Source organism: Megalobrama amblycephala, linkage group LG8 (assembly GCF_018812025.1).
Source record: "Megalobrama amblycephala isolate DHTTF-2021 linkage group LG8, ASM1881202v1, whole genome shotgun sequence".
NCBI classification, from domain to species: domain Eukaryota; kingdom Metazoa; phylum Chordata; class Actinopteri; order Cypriniformes; family Xenocyprididae; genus Megalobrama; species Megalobrama amblycephala.
Window position 1 is genome coordinate 9,409,273 of NC_063051.1, and position 27,559 is coordinate 9,436,831.

Genomic DNA, 27,559 nt, shown 5'->3' on the forward strand with positions numbered 1-27,559 from the left:
TCATGTTATTAAGTTTTATATAATTTCCTGTTTCCTTATCTTATCCCTGTCGTTTGTTCAATAATGTTGGGGCAGTTGTGGCCTAATGGTTAGAAAGTCAGACTTGTAACCCGAAGGTCGCGTGTTCGAGTCTCAGTACCAACATAGGTGGGGGAGTGAATGAACAGCACTCTCTTCTACTCTCATTACCCACAACTGAGGTGCCCTTGAGCAAGACACCAATCGCTCCCCAGGCTCTGCAGCAAAGAAAATGGCTGCCCACTGCTCCGGGTGTGTGTTCACAGTGTGCGTGTGTGTTCAATACTTACTGCTGTGTGTGTGCACCTGGATGGGTGAAACACATAGCACAAATTCCGAGTATGGAACACCATACTTGGCTACACATCATGTCACTCACTCATAAATAAAAGTGGAGAAAAGGCTAAAAATGATATGTATATGTAATATATATATGTATATATATATATATATATATATATATATATATATATAAATGCACTGTTGTCAAAAATATCGATTTTTCGATACATATAGATACTGAAATATCTGAAACGCTTCCAATACTCATTAAAAAAAGCAAAAGCTTGTAACTGCAGAATAGATACACGATACCAGCTGCGCTTTCTCGCTCTCTCATCTCCCCGACAGCGAGTTGACACACAAACCCGCCTCCCCTCACTCACTTGTTTCATTTGCTCCAGATGAATATTGTTTCGCTGTTTATTGCTCATAACAGTCAAATACACACAAAATAATGTCAAAATGCTGGCCTTGGTGAGTATTCACGTAAACACAGTCAGTTATGTTTTAAGTGAAAGAAAACACGTGTAACAGTATAATGGATCCGTGTGTCAGGTCTTAAAGTGACAGCAGCCTAATATACCTGCTGCCAAAATATGAGATAATATTAAAAATATCTATAGGTCAGTTTTCCCCATGGTATCGATGTCAAAACTGTGGCCAGGTATCGGCCAGATGGGACCGATCCAAATCCGATATTGTGCGTGTACTATTCTGTGTTATTGTTAAACTCCACAAAAGACACAAAAACATTAAAAAGCACCATAAAGTTTCCGTGCACTATATTCCAAGTGTTCTGAAGCCATTCCATAGTTTAATTTGAGGTACAGATAAATATTTAAGTTGTTAAATTAAAGTTCATGTAAATGCCTCCCACCGCTGCTGTGGCTGTCAGTCATTCTCAATTCAGCATTCAGACTGCGTTCCGCGTTCGGTTACGACTAGGGGTGTGCACAACTAGTCGAATATTCGAATATTCGACCTGTAATTAATATTCGAAAAATAAAAATACTATTCGAATTTACTATGTTGCTTTGCTGGCCGTGAATGCAGTGAATCCATGATAAATCCTAAGCACTAAAACTTGCAATTATAACTAAATGCACCGGGTGGCGCTGTGGAGCATGTTTAAAAGGTTTATTTTATTTGATCGTCACAAAATGTTGTCGCCTGCCTCACGAAGTTTGGAATTACTTGGATGAAAATGATCTTACAAAATGGAATTACTTTTGATCAAATGAATTAATGAAACTGAACTATCATCACCACCATGTTGAGAAAGCACATGAAATCTAAACACCCGTTGAATGAGGAAGACATCACTGCATTCATGACAGGTAAGCGCAGCTGTAAGTTATCCCCGAGTGAGCCAAGAAGATAACTTATCAGATAGTAAAATGATTATGAGACATATGCTTCCTTTAAGTTTCGTCGAGGGAGATATATTTACGAACAGAACACAAAGTGCTGCTCTTAGAAACTTAGCTCAGCACACCGTTGTGTATTATCGTTATCTTTGTTTCTGCAACGTCTGTCAGCGCAGCTCGTTTTCTTTTTTGTTTTTCTCAACATGAACATGTGAAACAATATAAACACGATAACCATATACTGACTTGAATTTATTATGTACGTTACGTTTTGTACAGTAACTGGCACTGTCCGCTTTATTAGTGTTTTTCCCGTTCGCGCTGCTTGAGCTTAAATGCTTTTGTTCTTTATATTTTTTGTTTGCACATATTGTTTAATGCTGTGAACTAAAAGAAAACCTTAAGATATAATGTAAGCTTGTTGTTTATATTGCCTAATCGTAAGCTTGTTCAGAAATGGTTACAAAATCTTGATGAATTAAAAAAATAACGTAATTTTTGACATCATTTAAATAAACGAATATTCGAATATTCGTTTTTTTATGAGCCCAAATATTCGAATACAATATTATGGAAAAATGCCCATCCCTAGTTATGACAGTCAACACAATGAAACTCTCTCCAAGATGAATCAATGTTCCTATTATTATACTTCATCTGTAGACAAAACTATACAATACAATAAACAGTAATACAATACGCATCAATATATCTTCACTTTGTGCTTTGAACTTTTCAATGCGGAGCGCTGCCGCTGTGCGGTGTGACTTCATTATGCTTCAAGTGCATCATTCTGCACACGGGATGCACATAAGCGCTTTGTGCCGCTCTGTATGGGAGCCGTTCATATTATAACACTTTTGCGCAATGAAAGATTGTTAATACCATTTTTTTGTTCTGTCATATCTATCATATGTTTCTGCCTCATAAAAAAAAACAAAAAAAAGAAATGTCTTTTAATTTTATAGTATAGCCTATATTTATATATAAATATATTTAGTTTGTGTCTGTTTGTTTAGTTTTACAAACTTAGGAAAGTAATGTTTAAGTCAAGCCTGATACCTTGCACAAAAGAATGATCCCAGTTTCTTCCACACAGTGAGGCATACAGTTTATTAGGTAATTTAGCACTCTTTTTTATTATTACTTGAATATCAGATCGGTATTGGCTAGGGGTGTAACGATACGCTCAGGTCACGATACGATACGTATCTCGATACGGAGTTCACGATACGATACGTATCACGATATTTTGAACAAAATGAAACTGAAATTCAAACAAGATTTATTAAAAAAACATGAACAAATTTCAATAATTTTCCTTGTTGTACATACAAGATCACATTTCAATAAAATAAATAAATATAAAATTTTAATAAAAACCTTCTGTATTCAAATTAACAGCTGAATAGGGCTGTCTGTCACTGAAAAAAAATGTTAAATTTAACATGAACTTAGAATTATGAATAGGGGCCGTTCACATATCGCGTCTAAAAACGCGTGGAAGGCGCGGCCGCACCGCTTCTCCTTCTTTCCAAAGCGCTTGCGCTCCCGTGGCGTCGGTCGTTGCTATGCAACCATGAACTGAGCTCTCCAAGAGGATCAGGATGTTTCTGCTAAGGATAAATGATTTCTAGCCCTTGCATTAGTTTTACTACGAGATATATTGATGGAGATAAGATATAAAAACCACCATGTACAGCTATGATCAGCTGTTCGGCTGAGCTTTTGATGTTTTGTTACGGAAAGGCCATAGCTGATCGGTTGATTCTTGTCACACGACCTGCGGTGCGCTTGCGGCATTCTGAGAAGTTGAGAATTGCATGCGCGTCGCGACCGCGTTGATCCCATTATGAGCGCGCTTGCCGCGCGGCTACATTTGAAAATAATAACTGACTTGCACGCGGAAAAGACGCAATATGTGAACGGCCCCACAGAACTTCTTAAAGCAAAGCATCGCAAGCGTCTTTTGCTTTTCTGTGAGCACAGCTGTTCCTTGTGCACTGCGGTGAAAGAAAGCCACGACTTTTCTCACGCGACCATGCAAGAGACTGACATGAGAAACGTTTAAACCTGCTTGCAAGATTCAATGTGTGCCCGAAACACTTACTGAACTAGAGAGCTGATTGAGACACACCATCTACGATAAATCGTTACACCCCTAATACTTATAGTAATTTAAAAATGTGGTAGCATTGGATCTGGACAGGAAGGATAACTCTGGGAGTTGGAAGGGGTGTGTCGCGATTCTGCCTTCTCACATCGCGATACAGGTTCGTGGACCTGCGTATCGCGATTTCGGTTTCATATCGCATATCGTTACAGCCCTAGTATTGGCTGATACTGAATCCCGGGTATCGGAATCTGTATCGGAAGTGAAAAAGGCGAATCTGTTTTCCCGGTTATCGGAATCGGTATCAGAAGTGAAAAAGGCGGATTGGTGCATCCCTGCCAAGCAGGTGACGAGTTCAAGTCTGACTCGCATCATTTCCCGATCCTCTTTTCCCATCACTTCCTGTCCTTTCGCAATTGTTCTATGTATACAAGTGGCACAAGGGCCAAACAAATAATGATAACAACAGTACTAGAGAGGGAAACGGACAGAGATGGAGACAACGAGAACAAAAAGACAAAGGCTGTGGCAGCGAGACAAACAGAGCAAGACGGAGGAGAGAGACGAAGGATATCGGCGGGGAGGGGGAGAGGTAGAGTGATGGAGAGAAAAGATGAGAGCGTACAGTAGATGGAGACGTGGGGGAGGGGAGCTCAGACAAAGACCGAGAGGAGAGCTGCTGTTTGTGTTCGTATCAAGCACCCCAAGACCAACCAAATGTAAAATGTAAAAAAAAATGTTGCTATGTTGTTCTGAGCATTTTATAGCACATTGCTATGAAGATGTTAATGTTTCTGGGTGATTTCAAGGCTATAGTTATGAAATTAAAAATTTAGGGGGAGTGTTGGTTGAAACTCTTAACATTAAGTATGAGCACTACTAATCATGATGCTTGACACGAGTTACCAGGCAGCTGACAAGTCAATAGGCTACATAACAGCACAGGGCCCCAAAAATTGCTATAAATAGCATAACAAATGCAATGCACCATTCAATTTCAATTCAAGTGGTGATACTAGCACAGTATTTGTGAGAACTAATTAGGTTTTTCTCTGGCCTTGTGATTTTTTTCCCTCTTGCTTTTAATTTCTCTCTCAGCATGCGGTCTCCTGAAGAGACATATTCAGGACGAATTAGACTTTTATGTGAGGAAACTGTGCCATCCTTATTTAGTTCCCTGCATCAGTTGCACAGTCAAAGCGAGGACTGCTTTCTCTCACCACATACTAGCATAACTAACAAACACTACAACAGTAAACAGAATAATTAATAAAGACAACAGCATTTTAATCCTACAGTGAACAGAAAAATACCATAATGCCGTCAAGAGAGAACAAAGCAAACATAAAAAACACAACAATAGATTCCTTTCACAGCCTTCACCGCATGAAATTCGCTAGGGACTGAAGCAGTGTGTTTCAGTGTATACTTCACAAACCCAGAGGTTCTGACAAGCTTTAACATCCTTTAAAGTATAATATAAAACCATTACTTTATATTGTAATAATATTTTTCTGTATGTTTCATATATCATGATGAGCTTGAGACATCACAGAAGGTTTTTTTCACAGCCTACCTGACTGAAATGCCTCATTAATATGCAAGTCATTTCAGCTCATTACTATGCAATTCTTTTGTCTTCTCAGGTGAGAATGGCCCATTATTCAGTGGTGATTCACGCCTCCACGCATACTGTGTTTCTTGGCAAAAAGTGTCTTACAAAAACTAAATCAATATATTGTTTTATATGAAGGAGTAGGCAGCATAAGTTTTACATAATTTTGAAGCAAAAACACTAGTTACAACCTCCAATACCCTAAAGTATTGTAAACACAGATTTACTATACTTTTTTTGGCCTTATTTCAGTGACTTAAGTTTTTTGTTTTTTCAATAACCACGCATAAATGTTATTCCTTCAAAAACACAAACATGTACATACATGTTCCTCACATATTATTGTAGCCTAGTTTGTGCTGAATACAGTGTAATGACACTTTTTCCATTAATATGTTTATGAACAACTGAAAAAAGCACAAATGTCAGGGCATGTCAAAACTTCTCCAGGCCCCAAATCAGCCTCAGACTCCAGAGGGTTAAAGGGTACGGCGAAATGTATACCTCACAAAAATTAGGGCAAGTAAATATTACATTTCTATCCATCCACACACATCCAAATCTTCTGTTATTTTTTAACCTTTAAAACAAGTACTGTAGCAGTATTGTACAATAATGGTAACAGATGGTAGTACTATGGTACTCTGATATATATATATATATATACTGTACTACTATGGTACTGTATGACTACCATATTCATGTAGGGCCTACAAAACCATGTTATTTACATGCTACTCCAAAGTAGTTCAGAAAATACCATGGCATTACCATTATACATGTCCACAAAACAAGGTACAATTGGTTAAATGTACCACATTTGTAAGTGCGATGTAAGTTTCTTTAAGATGTCTAATACTGTAAATAACATTTTATGAAATTAGATATTTTAGGGGATTTTTGTGGCATTAATGCCATTGTGTGAGGTGGTGGTGGTTGCTGTCATTGTTTTCTTCATTGTTCTGAGCAGATTATAGGCTTGTGTATATATATATATATATTTGTCTTAAGCCTGCTAACTCAAATCTAGACATTATTACACCTACTGTTCACAGGCCTTACACACAGAGATGTACGTAATAAAAAAATACAAAAATGATATATTAATATATATTTATCTTTAATAAAAAAGAAAATGTTCAAATGTTATGATTTTCCAAAAAAATTGTTATAAAAAATATACATGGTTTTATTTTTATATTGTTTATATATATATATATATATATATATATATATATATATATATATATATAAAAATATATATATATATATATATAAAATATATATATATATATATATATATATATATATGACATTTGATACAATCTGAAACAGAGACATTAATTCAATGACATCTTCAATAAATCTCCTGAGCTCTGCAAGACTCTAAAGCCGTAAAATTTTCTTCTTAAACATCTTTATAAATGAACAAAATGCCAATAAATGTACCCAGCATGCTTCACAATTCAGCTAAACCAGTGCCACACCAAAACAGTCTCAAATCTCCATTTGAAAAAATGAAGCTTTTCTAAAAGTTGAATGAATTTCCTCACGATTCTCCCGAGTCCCTATTGTACAGTAAATGTGTGCAGTTCCTTACAGAAAGCAACCACTGAGCATTTACATTCAAATCCAACAAACTGGTGGGGCTTAACTGCTCCTGTGGCTAAAATTAAACTGTCAGATGGAGACAGCAATCTAACCTCGCCGGGTTTCAGCTTCTCAGACTCTGTCACATGAAGGTGAAGAGCTTTCGTATCTGCACAGGGCTAGACAGAATAGAGAAATCAATTGATAGTTCAGGAACCGAACGAAATCAGACTGAAAATCATGCATGAGTCTCTATAGAGCCCAACCACCAAATGACCAAAAAGCTCCATTATGCCTTGTATTAATCTGCATTAAGCACTAAAAATCTGCTTGCTGTAAGAAACAAAGCAAATGGTACAAACGGATGAGTCCCTGAACCTCAGAAATGCTTAGGCTTTGGTTTTTGTGCCTTTTTTGATTAGATTAGATGCTGGGATTCCTCGATTATGTAGACAGTGGTTCGATATCACCTTGAGTACAGCATCTACAAACTAGATTTTGTGTGAGTGGTTCTTACCTCAGGAACTTACTGCTATGCAAATGATGGGTTGTTCCTGGCAATAAAACAAGTCTGATCACTGAGTAAAAAGTAACTGCACAGTTGTCAGTAAAAGCAATAGTAATAGTGATGCGTTCTTTGCCTTTGATGAAAATGATCTGATGAAGACCACCTTCTCTTTGCCCTGTGAACTCTGTCCTTTGCAGATAACAGCTGTCATCCATTAAAACAGATGTCAGACGGAGATGGCACACTAAGGACATCGCTGTCAGCCCAAGTCACTCGCACCTTGTCAAATGACATTAAGAAAAGATAACTGACATACTTTTAGCTAAAAGGACTTTCTATCCAAACTTTTTATCTCATCTTTTAAGAGTCCAGGCCGTTGTCAGCACGAAATGGCATTTGCAACCAATTTTACTTCCATAATGTGAAATAGGATAATTAACATGAAAAAGCAAGGCATTAATCAGGAAATGTTGACTTTATGTTGATGTTTGAAATCATATTATAGACTGTATCAGTCAGTATATGATGACATTCTATTCATTTCTGCCAAAGACAATATTTTTGATATAAGAAAACTATTTAAATTTGTTTTTGTTTATTGGAATAAAGCTTAAATAAAATAAAATATACATATCAGATTGAAACTCAAAATTTAAAAAAATTCATTTTATTTCAGTGAATTGACAAGGCAAACATTTCTAACTTTTTGTGGAAGTGGAAGTACTAAAATAACTAAAACTAAAATGTATTAAAGCTAAATGGAAAGCTACTTTTTTGAAAAAAAAGTAACAAAATTACTAAAACATAAGCTAAATTAAATTGAAAACTGAAAATGCAAAAAATAAATGCTATTTAAAACATTAATAAATACTATAATAATATATCTATATAAAAAAATACTAAAATAACACTGCATGGAAATAGAAAAGTGCATAATACTGCATTTAATACTTCAATATTAAAAAATATATCGCCAGGGACACTACAGTACTCAAAGCATAAATACCAAGTCAGCTCTAAGGCAACAATCCAAAACTAGTATCAACAGCATCCTACTCACTGCATGACTTGCTTGGTAGTGAGTCAAAAAGCAACAAGACTGATATAAGAGTATGAGACTATTATGGCAGAGGACAGAGTTTCATCCGCACCTACTGCTTTGACCATTATCATTTTCCACATTAGTAGCTCCACCCGGTTCTTTGTCATTAACCTGCTTCAATGAAGGAACAGATGCTTCTTTCTGGTTGGCCAGAACTGAGACACACTTAACTGGTACTCCAAAAAGCATCTTTACTGCTGGTAATTGTTCAGTACAACTCAACCTAACTGCAAAAAATACATCCAAATCCACATACAAACCACTGCTTCTCTGTTGATTGAAGTTATTTAGTCTAGTGAAGCAGAATGTAGCCTGCTGAGATAGGAAGATATAATCTATATAATATGGTCTAATCTGATATCACAGTCTTAAAATATTATTATCTGAAAACTGAATGAGCAGTTAACTGGATTACCATGATCAGATTATTTAGTTTTGATGGGACTAACAGACATCGAAACCTATTTTGTCCACACCATTTTTGATATATAACAGGAACCTTTTCTAAGGGTACGTTTATATGACAACAATATACTAAAAACAGAAAGGTTTTTTCTTTGTGTTTTTTAAAAAAGTTTTGCATACAGACAACAGCATTACCAAAACGATACCCGTTCACAAGGATCAGTGAAAACAACTAAAAACTCTGTATTATTCATGCCAGGCCAGTAGTTGGCAATGTCACTTTGAAGAAACACTATGCTCTAGACTGAACACGTAATATGCATGCACATGATGTCACCATTTTCACAAATTTGCTTTTTATAGTTTACACGGGAAAGAAAACAGTATTATTTTCAAAAGCTTGTACTTTGAAACCCATTTTCAAAAGTTCGTGTTTTCAGGCCCCAAAACGCATAAAAAGTATTCCATTTTTAGTTGAAAACGGTGTCGTGTTAATGCCCCCTAGGGGGCCGTTCACACAAAACGTGTTTTTTCATTACAATGTGCTACTTTCCATTGTTTTTCTATGTAAACATGCACTAGACAGCCGTGTATGAACGTTGAGCTCGTGTCCTGTGTCTTTTGCAGCGTCTTGCGCATGAAACGGCGCTCTAAAAACGTGGCGCTCAAGTTAAAATCAGTTCAGCTTTTAAAAATGCATCTTGAGACCTTGCGTTTTTCCTCATTCCACTGCCTGCATCTCGTTTTTAGTCATGCCGCTTGCATTCGTTGTAGACAAGGCGTTAGGGCTCGTTCACACAGAACGCATTTAACGCGTTTTTCATTTACTCGACAACGATGTACTAAAAACTGAAAAGTTTTTCCTTTGCATTTTTTAAATCACGTACAGACGACAATGCTGTCAAAATGATCCCCATTCACATGGACCCGCAAAATAATTTAAAAACACTGTATTCTGCTGCCAGGCCAGTAGTTGGCGATGTCAATGTAAAGAAACACTACACATAATACATATGCGCATGATGGCACTGTTTCACAAATTTGTGTTTTTTTAGTTTACACAGAGACCAAAATGGTATTTTTTCAAAAACTTGCACTTTAAAACCCGTTTTCAAAAGTGTGCATTTTCAGGCCCCCAAAACGCAGTTGTCGTGTAAATGAACAGCCAAAACGCATAGGTTTTCCATTTTAGTTGAAAATGGTGTAGAGTAAATGCCCCCTAAAGGCCCGTTCACACCAAGAAGGATAACTATAAAGATAACTATATTTGCGTCCACACCAACGAACGATAATAGTCTGTTTATTCTAGCTCACTCGCTGCGGTTTCAAAGTGTGTACATGTTTTTGCTGTTCTTGTTGCATTTACATGGCTTTAACCAGCAGATGTCCTCAGCATGCTATGTTTTGAGTGAATAGCTAGTGTAATGATCTAATCTAACAGTGAATTTACCTGTCAAAGTCAATATAGTGGAATAAAAACAACACCTAGTTTTTTTCACTTCAACTTCAAAGGAAGAATGACAATGTTGTTGAAACTAGTGCTGGATACCTGAGGTAATTTTATGTTACACTGTTTGCTAGCCTGGCATAATGATCTCATTTTTTGACTTGTCAAATAGTGGTGGCTTTTTCTGGACCTTGGCGATTAACTTCTCCGCAATGTCGTCTGCCATTTTAAATGCACAAACCCTTAAATTAGAATAGAACTAAAATATAGTTGTGGTGTGGACAGTGCTGTTCTTTTACATTTAGAACTATTTTTTTTAACTATATCTTTATCGTTATCTTTATAATTATTGTTCTTGGTGTGAACAGGCCTTTAAACTGTAAATATCAGTATACTACCACAAATCTTATGAATTGCAATTTAAAAATAAGGTCATGAAGCCAAATAATGTGTATGCTGAAAATTGTGTACACGCAAATGATTTGATCACACTGTTTTGCAAGTAATTAATCAATAAATCAATATAAATTGTTTATATATACCCATAAGAATCAGTATACATTAGGTGCATGTAGCTATTATGTGCAATCATGCTGAAGCCACCTGCTGCAAGTCACTCTCATGAATGAAACAAAGAAATGGAGGGTTAATATTGCTTACATATATTTATATATAATCTATTTTTAATCTCTATAATAAAAATGTATAATTCAGATTTTGATCTCCATATCCATTTACATATATTATATATATCTTCCAAGGGGTTTTTTCCCTCCTAGGACTTTTTTCCCAGTGTTAGCACGCTGGGTTTTTCTCCTAGGGGGGTTTTTCCACCCCTGGGAGTCAGCCGACATTGGCTTAATGTAGCACCATCTTGTATATGTTACATATTGCCACGCTTGTTTGTACAGCTTATTTTTAACCACTTCCCTTTTTTCTGTGCTTCTAATATGTAAAGCTGCTTTGAAACAATTACCAATTGTAAAAGCGCTATATAAATAAATTTGACTTGACTTGACTAAAATGCTGCTGGCATGGGAACAGAACATGGGCAGAAACAACAAACTCTTGAAATATAAATGAATCTATGATATTGTCATTTTTGGAATTGAACCAAATTGTCTTTTTAGTACGTATAGGACATGATTATTCTGTCAAAGCAAAAAGGAGATTCATGCATGTTGATAACCACAAAGACTTTCGGTCTTGCTTACACAATACAATAATAACAAGCTGTATATCACAACATTTGTGCACCTTGTATAACCTATTTATCTCATTTGTCCACTGGATTTGCGTAATAGCCTTTTATACTTGCAGTGAAAATCTACCTTTCAGCAAGCAATTTATGCCATAAAGAAATGCTTTATCTTCAAATATTGTGACATAACAGAGTAAATGGTGAGATCTCTATTCACCATGTAACATATTGCCACAACAAAGCTGAATCCAGGAGAACTGCTCTTGTGAGCTCTGGCTCTCTACTCAAAAGCATCCCTGCCTTTCCCATCAATTATAGAGGAACCTATATTTGGAACACACACAAAAACAGCAGCTGCACATCAAAACAAAAGCATTACGGGGCTATAAATGCAACCTCTATCGTTCAAAACAGTTCTTGGGTCCTTAAGGAAAATGATTATGCTAGCTAATCTCCATCTTAACTGAAGCTCTTTGTCCTATCTTTGCTCAATAAGATGCACGTATCTTGAACAGGACCAGTATCTTATATCTAACATTGCACTGAGCATAAAGGCTTGAACATGTTGCTCCCAACAAAGATATATAGGGTATAATAAGGGAATGCATGTGGAGTGAGTGGCGCAATGAAATTATCCAATTACTGGCAACCTGATAATGGCTTCAGTGTGCTGTATTTCCAGGAAGAGCTAACATAAAACACTTAATGTCTGTCTGGGGCCGAATATAAGGCAAAACGGAGCAGAGAGAAATAATGAGAATTCATTCACATGTGGATTGTTTGGTTGCATTGCTACAGATGTGCACTACCTGTATCACAAATACATTTCAAAAATTATAAATAATAAGTACTATTTTCAATGTATTCAGATATCAATGGTTTGGGTACATTTTATTGTTGCTAATGTGCTTCACCTGTAGTGTCATAAATAAATGTAAAATATATACTGTACATTTAAAAAAGTGTTGCTATTTTCAGAGATGGCGCATTTATTCACATGTGGATGGGTCGTATTGTTATTGTTGTATTTTGCACTACCCATAATGCCATAAAAAAAAAATAATAATGAACAATAACAACATTTCAATATCTTATAAATTGTATAATTCTGTTTTCGAAGCTAAATTAATTCAGATATTGATGGTTTGGGTGCATTGTTATTGTTTTATCTGGCTGTAGTATCATGCTTATTTACGATTTTCTGGTATGCAACTTTAAAATATCAAGTATATGTATTTAAAGGTGATTATTAGCTATTAATTGTTTACAAATAAATGCTTATAAAAAAAAGAATTGCACCGCTTGTTCATTTGACTTCTTTATTTACGCATCCCTTTATCATTATTTATTTACTCTGTTTGACCCACTTGAGCTAATAAAACCATTTGACTATATAATTCATTCTAATGGTCATCTGCTACCCAAACGCTGTGCGTTATAACGCGTCCGTGATGCTCAATGGAACAGGTCGCTTTCACGCGCAGGCAGTGGATGTGAGGATGGTGGACATGTCATCTCTTTCCACGTACCTCAACAATGAAGGTCCTCTCTTCTCCACAAACAGACACGACCCAGAAGAGAATGTGGAAATAGCATGTTTTCCAACAGAACCCCGGGAGTCCCGTCTTTCTCCCCCTGGCTCCCACCCCCGCCATGACTGTCCCCAAATTCCCCCCACCGTCCGCCGTTGATTTCCAGGCTTGTTTCTTGTTTATGGTCTTTATTATTTCAGAAAAAGAACGAACGTCCTATATTCCCGATGGTGCTTTGAGCGTTTCTTCTCAGTCGAGCGTTAAATTCGCAAAGCCATTTTGTGTTGCGTCTTCTCAAGGTGGTGCGTTAAAATGATGCTGCGCCGCTGATGCGCTCGAGCGAATGCAGCACCATCAGCGCGCGCAACCCCACGCGGAAGTCCGAGTCATTGAGCGAATCGGTTCTTTTGAACCGTTCGTTTAAACTAATCGTTTATTAAACAATTCTGCAAATACTTTTAAGCTACCCATCACCTCCAATAAAAGGGGATTGGGAATTAAAAAGAAAAAAAGGGAAGGAAAAAGGAAAAAAGAAAACAAAAATGTAACGATTTGAGTTATGATTAGTCTTGACGACTGGGAATAGGCCTATTTAGAGGGGGGAAACGTTTATTTTTGCATTTACGCACTCAGCCAAATGAAGAAATAATTTCAGATTCCTCAAAAGATAAATCTAAATTTAAAAATGTGTGTTTACATAAACTTAGAGGCTGCATAAATGCATAATAATCTGTACCTATAGAAATGTGGTGACAGCCTAGGCTATATTATTTAGGGTGAATTCAGGTTGATCAGGACACTTTTTCCAAGTTATCTCAATGGCAAAAAGTGTCCGAATCACCCCGAATTCATTTATTTGCGTATTGTCATATTAACCTGTCAGTAATTGCACTTATTTACATGACAATAACAGTGCTTGGTTCATTCAGAATCAGACACAAACGAACTAAAACAGTACTGAGTTCAGTTTAGATTAATTAACCACTCCAAATGATTGATTCATTGTGAAGAATCGGTTCATAAGAGTCATTCGCTCGGGAATCGGACCACATCGCGCTGCCTGTTATTGATTCAATGTGGGGTTTGGGTGGGCGTAGAAATATGTATATTTTTCCAGAACGAGACATTACAATTTGTTTGGGTTTCTTAGATGTTACCCATCTCAGTTTTGCACCTAAAGTGTCCAAGCCAATAAGGATCTTCTATATGCCTCACAAACAAACAACAACAACAAACAACTCATAAACAATAACTGAAATAAGATCAACTAATGATGACTTTAAACTGACTCCACGAATCACTTTCAAATGATTCATTTAAAGTAACAGATTCAAACAACCACATGACAAAACGTATGCTATATATAAAAACCTATTCATACATGTATAAAGCACCATGTTAACATCCAAGGAGATTTCACTGGGCTGTAGAGCTACTTCAAATGTCATAGCCTTTGTGTTCTTCTTTAATACTGAAAAAGAGCAAATTGAATCTAAATCAAATGAAATGCATGTAGGCTACTAGGCTATAAAACTCACTCTCATAATGGCCATTTTTATGCCCATTTCATCTAAGATGAAAATAATTATTTGTAATTTGCTTGTTAACGTCACTGGACTACAGTGTTATTCAGGGTGTTTAACATGTAAGGTGGTTCAGAAACCTTGAGTACCTGATGCAGTGAATCAGTATTATGCTCATTCAAACAGCCATCTCAAAGGCCAGTAGGTGTTCAGGGATCATAGGAGGTTTTGTGTCTGAGGGAAGGGATGGGAAGTCAGAGAGACAGGTTGTGTTCTGGGTGTGCTGCCGTATATCTGGGTCACAGCGTGCAGAGCTTACGCCAGCCCTGGAGATGCTCCTCTCTGCGGTGTGACAACGACGGGATGGAAGCCAGAGCTCCAAGATGAGCAGCAGGGGAGGCCTGATTTCTAACAGTCTCTCCATCTGGAGCTGTGTTAAAGCAGTCAGACACACACATGTTGGGTTTCCATGTTTTATGGGGACTTTCCATTGACATAATGATTTCTAAACTGTACAAACTGAATATCCTCTAACCCTAAACCTACTCATCACAGAAAACGTTTTGCATTTGTACATTTTTAACTTCATTCCGTAGGATTTATAAGCTGTTTTTCTCATGGGGACCAAAAAACTGTCCCCACAAGGTCAAAAAATACTGGTATTACTGTCCTTGTGGGGACATTTGGTCCCAATAACATAGGGAATATGAGGCGCTCTCTCTCGCTCTCTCTCTCTCTCACACACACACACACACACACACACACACACACCTCACATTAAAGCACAAACCAACTTCATTACGTCAATTATGTAGTAGTATGGTTATTATAGTTTAATAAAGCTAAACCATAAAATAATTATTTTCGTTACTTTAAATAAAATAAATGCAAATCGAAATACAATCAATTATAGAGAAAATGAAATGTATTTAATTTCAGAAAGTTTCCAAGACAACATTTATCAATTCTATTTAGTTTCTATTTAGTTCTATTTAGTTTCAAATTTGAATCATGTGTATATACTGCATGTGTTAGAGTGTGAGTGTGTTTTTATTCTACAAAATAAAATCAATTATATATATATATGTTATTGTTATATGTTATATGCAATTATATATATGCAATTATATATATGTTTTTATCACAAAATCTTTCAAGATGCCTGGGTCATATTTCACCCCAAAATTAAAATAAATAAATAGCTTTAAAGACAATGGTGCCTGTTTGTGGGAACATTAAACATTCATCCTCTTACAAAAATGACTGTTAGTAAAAATGGCTTAATGAGAATCTAATGAGAATCATCACTGAATATAGTTACAACAATCTCTGGATGCATTACATAAGAATTTGGGGTAAACATGCTTAATTATTGAAAAAATATATATATCTTTATGCAAAAAATGTTAAAAAATGTTTTTCCTTTTTGATTTTGGGGTGCAATATATATATATATATATATACATATATATATATACACATATATATATATATATATATATATATATATATATATATATATATATATATATACACACACATATATTATTTTGTATTAATGCATAATATGACCCATAATAATTCTAGTTCATGTGGACATAGAGCTGGAATTAACACAACATACAACAACTGCATTCAGCAATAAAAAAAAAAACAGCAATAAATATGTAGGCTTTTATAGTCTTTTAAAACACTTAATTTCACTAGTGAAGCTGCAATGAAGTCATTGCGGAGTTCCCATAAAACACTGTACCACACTGAACACTGAATCTCAGACAAACACATTTCACCCACTCACCTTCCACCAGCCTCCATTTGCAAAGAGAGAGAGAGAGAGATAGAGAGAGAGAGAGAGACCTCCTCATCCATCTGTCTCTCACTCCCACATCTCACTTTTGTAGAATCTAATTTAGCATGTCATATAGGTCATGTGCTACTTTTATGGTCTGAGTTACGAACAATTTTCCTTTGTTGTACATTAAAAGGTTGATTTGCACTGACCACTTAAGACATTTTAAAGTGAATAAGTACTGGTATAGAGTTTAGCAAAATAATCAACAGATCTTTAAAGATACAATTATATTAATAGAGACTGAAGATTGGTCAAGTACTTGTTCATAATATAATATAATATAATATAATATAATATAATATAATATAATATAATATAATATAATATAATATAATATAATATAATATAATATAATATAATATAATATAATATAATATAATGTTTGGGTTATAAGGTACAATTTGTTCAGCCAAAGTATTTACTAAAAATTATTTCAACATAAAGTCAAGACTGTTATTCCAAAATAAGAAAATAAATGTCAATATTTGTTGATGTGATGAGTCTGTTCCACATTAATGTTATTCATATTCAACTTGGTGTTATTTTAGTATTACTTATTTATTATTATAGTATTTATTAATATTTTGAATTAACTTTTATTTTTATATTTTCAGTTTTCATTTTAATTTTTGTTTAAGTTTTAGTAATTTTATGTGATTCTGTCATTTTTATTTTTTAAATATATATATTTTTATTTTACTTTTATTTCAATTTTAGTTAATTTAGTACTTCAACTTCAACTTTATTTCAACTACCAAAAACAATGTTTAATAGTTTTAGTCCTTTTAGTCCTGAACAACTTAAATGATGGTGCATTTTTTTGTGGAGACAAATTGTTTGTATAATGCAAAGCGTTATTAGCATGCCTTTCTTGATGCTGAAGCATTCAGAAATAAACAAAAGGTTGGGGCTAGAATCACTGCTGACATTTAAGAAAGGTCACCATTATGCTGAAAGGGCAGTTAAACATATAACGTAGATTCAGAACCAGTCATGAAAGCATAAAACAGAAAGAATCAACGAGAGTAATGTGCATTCATCTTTTATTGTTAAACGTCATCTTCTTATATAACCATTTGAAGGAATAAGCCACAGTACCAGCAAATAGCGTGTACGAGACATGACTCAACACGCCAAATGGGATCAATCAACTGTTTCAGAACCCCTGCGTCCGGATGCACTTCAAACCCTTAACGTTGTTTGTGCGATGACGTACCTGGCCTTGGTTGAGCAGTTAAATGCATTTGGTTTGTCTATTGGTGAGTCATCTTTGGTCTGGGAGACATTAAACTGATTTCATGTTCCAAAACATTTGGAGAGAAAACTAATCAAGCCTATCTTTTCTTCCTGTTTTCCTTTTAGGTCCTTGAAGGTCATCGGGAGCTACAAAGCTGTCAATCATCAGCAGGTCCGTCAGTCTTGTGGTGGTTGTTGTTCAGCAGATAAATCAAAGGTTTCTTGCAACCCACCATTAGATGAAGAAAGTCTAGAATACACATTGGAAATGTAGAACGCTGTAGTTTGAGAACTGGGCCACTAACTGGACTCAAGACTGCTGGTGTGCACATATGCTACAATCCCATAATCCTGCTTTACAACTGTGCCTTTCTGCAGGAAACTAAGCCATCAACAGCTTCAGATGAGCCCTGGGAAAACGCTGGTAATTTCAGGGAAATATGCAGGCGAATGAGTCTTAAATTTCACATCCTCTTTGCTCTTTATGAACATTCTTGAAATGATGGTCCAGCTTGTTCACATTAGTTAATGCATTAACAAAAAATGAACCATTTTTAAAAGCATTCATTAAGTTTATGGTTTTCATTTATTAAACTTATGAAGACTCTATTGTTAATAGTTGAACGTTCAAAAGTTTGGGATCGGTAAGATTTTTAAATGCTTTTGAAAGTCTTTTCTGCTCACCTAGGCTACATTTATTTGATAAAAAATACAGTAAAAACAGTAATATTATGAAATATTATTACAATTTAAAATAGCTGTTTTCTATTTGAATATATTTTAAAATATAATTTATTCCTGTGATATTACAGCTGAATTTTCAGCATCATTACTCCAGTCTTCAGTGTCACATGATCCTTCAGAAATCATTCTAATATGATGATTTGCTGCTCAAGAAACATTTATTATTATTATTAATGTTGGAAACAGTTGTGCTGCTTCATAACTTTGTGGAAACCATGATTTTTTTTTTTTTTTTTTCAGGATTCTTGGATGAATAAAAAGTTTAGTATTCATTTGATATAGACATTTTCGGCAAGTCACTTTAGATCAGTTTAACTAATCTTTGCTGAATAAAATAAGTATGAATAAGTATTAATTTCTTTCAGAAAAAAAAAATCTTTTGACTTTTGAACGCCAGTGTATGTCGAAATGAACATTAACCTAGTTAAATGATGTAACAGTTTTGTTGCTTTCTAGAACTTTGAAAATATTTTCTATGACACGCAAATTAAAGGGATAGTTCACCCAAAAGAACATAAAGATGATATTTTGAAGAATATCAGTTGATGGACCCCATTGACTTCCATAGCATTTTCCTCCCATACTATGGAAGTCAATGGGGTCCATCAACTGTTTGGTTACCCATATTCTTCAAAATATCATCTTTTGTGTTCAGCAGAAGAAAGAAATTCATACAGGTTTGGAACAACTTGAGGGTGAGTAAATGATGACAGAATTTTCATTTTTGGGTGAAATATCCCTTTAAGCTGCTGATTGAATTTTTATTGAATATATTCAGTGTTTCACAATCTTGATCATTTCACGGATGCAATTATATATATGTTTGACCAGCAGAGGTCCCTGTAACCCGGGAAACTGCTGTCCTGAGTGAAGGAGACATGCTTGATAGCAAATAGGCGTGACAACATTCAAACAAGCTTTTATATAGACCAATAGGCTACTAAGCAATGAATTCAAAATTAATAAAAAAAAAAAAAAACAACTTAAACTTAAAGACCTTTTGCATCAAACAGAGATAAGCCTCTAACTATTATTTTGGTGTATGATCATGTAACCGGTACGGTCATAGTATGTTTTTTTTTTTTTTTTTTTTTTTTTAGAAATAGTTTACAAAAAGCTAGTCAATATTACCCTAAGCCCTGACAGGCTGTTTTGAACTCACTTTCCATAAGGCAACAGTGCCACCTCTGTCTTAAGCGGTTATAAATGTCAAAGCATATCCTATACACAATAGACTCTCACAAGTGGAAACAATTTAGATTTTTATGGCATTGCATGAACCAAGTTAATCTATAACGTATTTCTCAGTCTGGATGTCATGGATTCAGCTAGAACAAATGCTGACTATGACATATAGGTTTAAAACTTAAACATGCCACAGCAAAGTCAGTTTCAGCCCCACCTCAACAGAGTTTGCAGCTTTCAGCAAAGGTTAAACAGTGCCCGTGGCACATTATCTAAAGTAAACCTCTAACTGCCATATATCTCTCTGGATGAATTGCACAAAAACACATCCGGTCTCATATTTCACTCTAAACTAAAAAAAAAAAAAAAAAAAACACATTAGGCATAAAGAAAAAATCTACATTTGAAACCATTACGATTTTTTAATATATTGATTTTGGGTTAAAATATGTCCAGGATCTTCACAGATTTTATGAGATTCACTCCTCTACTACATCAAACAAAATATTCAGTCACAAATAAAAGTAGTTACACTTTTTTTAGGCTAAGGACAATCAAGTCACCACCCAATGTGATTCAAATATCACTGTGTACTATTCAAATGAAATAAAAGCGTTGGAACATGACAGAACATTTATTCTCAGAACAAATGAATCATCTTGGCAGTTTTGAGGCATAAATGAATGAACACTCTCATGCGCTGTGAGACCAGTTCTCGCACTACAGTTTGCTGACAAGTGAGCATTAGCACCAAAAGCTGATTAGCTTTCTCTCTGAGACAGCGGCCCACTGTTCAAACACACAGATATTTGGCACGCTTTCAGCCAACAGGCTCAGCCACATACTTCAGCTAAAAACACCTTAAAATGTCATCAACTCACTCCATATCGCATCACATTTTTTTGTATAAGGCCGCAAAAAAATCTTTATCCCAGTTGCACTTCAGAGCACTCAGACACCTTTTGCAGTGCACAGACTGTAACCAGACATGTTAGGGAAGTGAATGTGGCTGACCGGGAAAAAATTGGCAAGCTTTGACTCACCCAGTCTCCTGTGGCTTTGATGTTTGTTAAAGAGGAGCCTTGGGGAAAAAAAGCCTTTGTCATTGACACTAGTCAATACTGTGAGGGAGCATCAAGAAAAAAACATGTTTATATGCACTACAAGGCAAAAGTTTTAAAGCATCTACTAAATAGTTATTATAAATATTATATTTATAATATTTCAGGTACTTAAACAATGAGATAAATGGGGTTTTAAATTTCATTTTTAATGTATTATTTATTTTAAATTAAATTATTTAATTTATTATTTCGGTGTGGCCAATGTTAAATGTGTACAAAATTTTGAATGAGATTTAAAAAAAAATTCTAACAAAAATTTTGTTCCAAGGGCTTGGTCACAGCTTGTTCACTTTGAAAAAAAGTGAGATGCAAGCACTGGAACAAAGATTTTATTTACTATAGAAAGACACTTGTAGGCCTAGTATTATGAATGGCAGAAAGTGACGCACAATATGGCGGAATAATTAAGTCCTGCCTTCTAAATAAGAGCCAATAGCTGAATGGTAAAGTCATTGCATCACTTGCAGCTGTTAGAAGCTCCGGTTCCTATAGAAACAGTCAGACAGGCGCTTCCACTTAGGACTGCACATGCACATTAGCTTGATTCAGCCTGAAAAAATGCCGTTGTTTGTCACGATTCAAGCGTTTAGAAACAAAATTCATGAGACAGTTGTTGTCGGATTTCATTGGTGATTTCAAATGTGAAATTTAATCAAAAGATTAGTGAACAGCTTTGGAGAATTTTAGGCTATGTTTCCCTAATCAGAGACATCAGAGCTGCACTTGCATGCCTGAGAGGTGATTCAAAGATGGCCACTGAGTGAAATGACTTATCTTAAAGGGACTGAATGAGGAAAAAACGCAAGATCTCAAGATGCGTTTTTTAAAAGTTTAACTGATTTTAACTGTTTTAGAATGCTGTGTCATGCTCGAGATGCTGCAAAAGATGCAAGACACGAGCACAACGGTCATACACATCCGTCTAGCACGTATACATAGAAAAACAATGGGAAAAGTAGCACACTGGAATGGAAAAACGTGTTCTGTGTGAACGGCTCCTAATAAGAGTGCGGAAAGCTCTGGATTCGGCTATAAGGACAAAGCAGTTATTGGTATCTAAAAAAAAAATCCTCTATTCTCAATCAAAAACTGTTGAAGTAAAATGCAGTATAAAATAAGCAGTAGCCTTATAATGTGATGTAAAAGCAATGAGTGCTTTCATTTTTACCTTTAATCTATTGGCAGTAACTTTCAGTCAGCATACTGAAAACACCAACGTCAATCACCTTCGTGTTTGAAACCTTTGTGGTTAAAGGTAGTAAGGAAATCATTCCACTCTAAAATAGAGTAAATGTATTTGTTGTGACCCACTGAGAAACAACGAGTTCCGAGTAAGACAGGGAGGAGATCTGGCAAAGAAAGCAAATAACAAAACACCTCTCAACACACAACCAACGTGGCTTGGTATGATGCACTGATGGCTTTACACAACAAAACCGTAAAGCAGTCAGCAGATTGAAACCAGTCCATCCACACTTATAAAAAGATTCTTTTGCAGTATTCATACAGCCTTTGAGTTGAATCTTAAAATTGAAAGGTCAAACAGCCTGGAACACAGTCTTCATATAATGGGAAAGTTCATGTGAAAATAAAAAGGCAAATGAACAACAATTACCCTATTATAAACATTCCTGGTGTCATTGTACAATGATTAATCAGTGCAGATTGTCCCAAAATCTTTTGTGTGATGAGACCTGTCACAATCATGAATTTTGCACTGAAGATTAATTATCATATAAATAATCGAGATTAACAATTTCATTAAATCTTTTACTTGAAATAACATATAATATAATAACAATTACTATAAAATAGGCCCATACAATTTACTTTAATACTGTGAAAATGAATAATATTTATATAATTATAATATAATATAATATAATATAATATAATATAATATAGAAACCCACAAACCTTCATTTCGTATATAAATATCTTTGAGCAATTTATAACAATGTTTCTATTTTTTATATTCTTTATTCTTTCACCGGAAAAGGAAACAATATTGCGCGTTTGATGTACAATGTATCTCAAAATAACTGCAATTAGATGGAATAACAACAATCTGGTGGTTCTTCAGGTTCTAATCTTGGTTAACACTAATGTAATGCAAGTTATGGCAGTATATTTTTTTAAAAGCGTTACTGTTGGGATGCATCGAGTTGCATTCAAGGATGAACTTAAACTTCAGCCTCTACATTCTGATGACCATTTCAGTTTCCAGCAGGCGGAGGCTAAAACAAACATGGGCTGATTCCTGGGACAAAATATTCTTCCGCATGCACATAATTTCAGGTCTAAAATGTCCAGTTTTCATGCATTCCATTACTGAAATGGATAAAAATCAGCCTCTTCCTACATTTTTTTCCCCCTTTAGATTTGTTATAAGTCAACACCAATTGCTTGTATGCAACCTATTTTACTTTCATAACAATAGACGTATTTCAGAGAAAAACAGGATTTATAACAGGCAGAAATAATGTAAGGCGAGACTCCATGAATTTATCCATGAAAATACAATTAAATTCATCCATTAAATGCTTTTAAAGACATCCATTATCCATTTTATTCATTGGATCATTATCCAATAGTGGGAAACAAAAATCACTTCAGAAGAAGAGCAATTATTTATTTTGATCAAAGATTTTAGTTGGATATAGTTATATTTATATATTTAGATAAAGTTCTTTGGAATAACATGCACCAATGAATCGCTCACAATGAAAGCAGGAACATGAATTAGAAAGTAAATAGGGTCAAATTTGATGTCAGATTGACTCAATCTTTTGATCAATAGAGAACGGCTGAGCAGTTCCTGGGAAATGACAAGTCCACTCAAATAATAGGCTGTGAAAAGCTTTTCATAATAGAAACATTTTCACAAGGAAATGTCCAAAATTCAGAATATATAACAACATGAAGAGCTTTTAGCGATCATATTTATGTGGTTTAAATTTGATTTTACCACATCATTCATAAAGAACATAAAGCACAGGAGTCCTTTCAGGTGAGTTAGCGGTTCGAGGTTTGCTGTAACACTACATGAGCACTCTCATCTTCGTCTCTTTGACTTTGAGAATGGTTAATGATGTGGGCCGTAGCTGAAACAAGACCATGAGGGTAAAGTTACTCTCTCCGGCACACTAACAGACAACAAAGCAGGTCAGCAGTTTGAAGCATGCAAATCCAGTCTATCCCGCACACTTCAGTTGGAAACGAGACATAATTAGACATCTCAAACTGACTACACTCCCAAAACCGATGTTCCATAAAGAAACTTTAACATCTACGGAACCTTTACATTCCACAAAAGGTTGGAAAAAGGGTTCTTATAAGAACTGTTTAGTGAAAGGTTCTTTGGGGAACCAAAAATGGTTCTTCTAGTACACGAGTCATAAACAGTGGCCTCAATTAGTATTAAGACATTTACATAATGCAATTATGTTCAGACACTTTAAGTGTCCGGGTACTTTCTGTGACTACTATTCAAAAGAAAAACAAAACTTGCATTTGGACAAACCATCATAAACTAGTTCATAGTTTCGCCAAACAAGCACTTAGTTATAGAGGCACTTTAAACACATACACACACAAACTATATCCATCCTTCCTGAGAAACTAGACATCTTTCAGACAATTTCTGTAGCAATGAAACCCTATAATAATTATCTATAACTGCCATTCTACCATGGACATGACATGTAACTTGGTCTAATGATTTACATTAACAGAGGAAGATGATCTACAGCAGGTGAGAGGTGAGCTGTATTCATATAACATGATGGCAGGTGAAGATTACATTTACGGTAGTCAGGATGAGAACGTGGATTGTAAACGTGAATTGTTTCTATACAGGATCATACAGAAAACTACACTACTGTATTCGGTACCAGTGTCGCCAGATCTCGCGAGACAAATAAGCAACTACACTTTAGAAACAAGCCCAAAAAAACGCGACCCGCGACTACCGATATTTGTAAGGGACTTTACAGAAAAACAAGCCCAAAGTCTCTTATAATAAGCGGACTTGGCAACACTGTTCGGTACGTGTTTCACAAAGAATGTGGACATTCTCGTCAAGCAAGGACTTTTACACACGCAGCGCTGACAGTCGACTGTTGCCTGCCAAACCACAAGATACTGAAAATAGTAACTACTTATATGCAATTATTTAAATAGAGTATTTAAAGTTAAACTAAATAAAAATTATAGTAAAGAAACCCTTTTGACGAAGCAGTTACTTTTCAAGTCAATAAAAAAGCAGCATATTAAAGGGTTAGTTCACCCAAAAATGAAAATTCTGTCATTTATTACTTACCCTCATGCCGTTCCACACCCGTAAGACCTTCGTTAATCTTCAGAACACAAATGAATATACTTTAGTTGAAATCCGATAGCTCCGTGAGGCCTCCATAGGGAGCAATGGACACTTCCTCTCTCAAGATCCATAAAGGTACTAAAAACATATTTAAATCGGTTCATGTGAGTACAGTGGTTCAATATTAATATTATAAAGCGACGAGAATATTTTTGGAGCGCCAAAAAACTAAATAACGACTTATTTAGTGATGGCCGATTTCAAAACACTGCTTCAGGAAGCATCGGAGAACAGATGAATCAGTGTATCGAATCTGCCGTTCGGAGCGCCAAAGTCACGTGATTTCAGCCGTTGGCAGTTCGACACGCGATCTGAATCATGATTCGACACACTGATTCATTTATGCTTCGATGCTTCATGAAGCAGTGTTTTGAAATCGGCCATCACTAAATAAGTCGTTATTTTGTTTTTTTGGCGCTCCAAAAATATTCTCGTCGCTTTATAATATTAATATTGAACCACTGTACTCACATGATGCGATTTAAATATGTTTTTAGTACCTTTATGGATCTTGAGAGAGGAAGTGTCCATTGCTCCCTATGGAGGCCTCACGGAGCTATCGGATTTCAACTAAAATATCTTAATTTGTGTTCTGAAGATTAACGAAGGTCTTACGGGTGTGGAACAGCATGAGGGTAAGTAATAAATGACAGAATTTTCATTTTTGGGTGAACTAACCCTTTAAGGGGAGATATACATTTATATTTAAGGTGAAATATCTTTCAGATAAATAGCAGATTGTGTCAGTTTTCTACCAAAAACCATTAAGGATGTCATTCCATTAAGGATGAAAAAATGTGATAAATCATGAAAATACTTTTTTTTTTTTTTTTTTTTTTTTTTTTTTTTACAGTGTATGAATTTCAAAACAGTTTACATTTTTGCTTCTTTAAAATACATACTGGAATGTTATTTGTTACTACGCTTACAAAATCTGCTTTGAAAAAAAAAGAGAAACATAAACTTTATTGATTTATGGTAGTCTTTGGTAACACTGTTGGAAAAGTTATGCAAGTCACATGTAACAGATTACATGTAAAGATCTGCAATTGTAAAAGTATGTTACACATCTAAAACTCCCAAACACGGTTATGTTAAAAGATCACATTTTATAATATTTGATTTTCATACGTACATAAAAATGCAAACAACACATAAAAAAGGCAAACAAAAAAAAGCAAGTCACTGGAAGGCACTACTAAGACAAAAAGGTGAGCAAAAAATAATGAAAAACTATTGTAGGCACTGACTACATTACTAGCAATGCACTAGTAAGTTCAAGGCTTTACATTTCAAGTTAGTGCTCGGCAGGTATTGGCTTGTGTGGCAAAAGTTAGCACTTTACCAGTAATATGTAATCATGTTTAAACACATTATAATGGAAAATGCTTAGGATCTGCTCCTATCAATGGATATGAAAGGTAAAACCTGACCTTGGATCAGCACTACTTTACAAGCTTTTGTACCTTTACTCTAGATCTCGGTTTCTCAGCCACGTCTTCTCTATATGAAGGTATCTGGTGACCGGAGCTGATTCTGAATCAGTTCTACAAGGAAACTTTAACATCATCTTTTCAAGCTCACCTATTCACAGTATCTCCTACTTGTTGGATAAAAAGCTTGAAGATTGAGAATGTATCTATAGATTTGTCAAAGATGCATATTAAGTGACAACGACCAAACGCTATCTAGCATTCAATGTAAGCTGTCGCAAACACTTCTACACAGAAAATAGCTCCATTAACAGTAGTAAATATCAAAAGGTGGAAAAGCTTACCTGTTTTAATAAAATAATAATGTAAATCATGTTTTCCTTGCAATTAGCTTCTATTGCATCAGAGACCACTGAGATGCAGTGAGTCTATACTATAGGCTTCATTGAAGTAATACAGTACTTTATAGTTAAGCAGCTAATTGCAGCGTTACCCAAAGTGCATTTTAGAGTCTCTAAATGCATGTCTTAAGTGACAAGAATCACATTTTAGTACAAACACATGAGAACGTTTGGAAGACTACACGTGTAACCTCCTGAATGATGCTATCCAAGGGTAATACTTAGTGTCAGACAGAGTGGCTGCATTTAAATCAACACCATCTGCTGTGCCAGTGGCAGATAGAAAACATCAAGAGTACAAAAATGCCCTATGAAGCAATGGTTCATATATACACTAGGTTTTATATACAGCACAAATGCTAAAAGTACTATGCACTGGTACAAAGTACTAACGCTGCCTTCAAATCATGTAAGAATGATCATATTTACAACATGAGCACCACAACTGTCGTAATCATCAGTCGGGAAACTTCTTTAAATCCAGACTGTCTGAATTAGAG

General features: G+C 35.3%; 1 protein-coding gene across 1 annotated transcript in view; it reads right to left on the reverse strand.

The window, feature by feature from the left end:
- The window catches only part of mmp24 (matrix metallopeptidase 24), a 40,639-nt gene extending 27,102 nt beyond the window's left edge, over positions 1-13,537 (reverse strand). Inside the window, exon 1 of the mRNA XM_048199114.1 lies at positions 13,178-13,537. Within this exon, the coding sequence (XP_048055071.1) occupies positions 13,178-13,303 (126 nt within the window). The 5' untranslated portion in view covers positions 13,304-13,537. The remainder of the gene's footprint in view (positions 1-13,177) is intronic.
- Between the last annotated feature and the right edge of the window lie 14,022 nt (positions 13,538-27,559).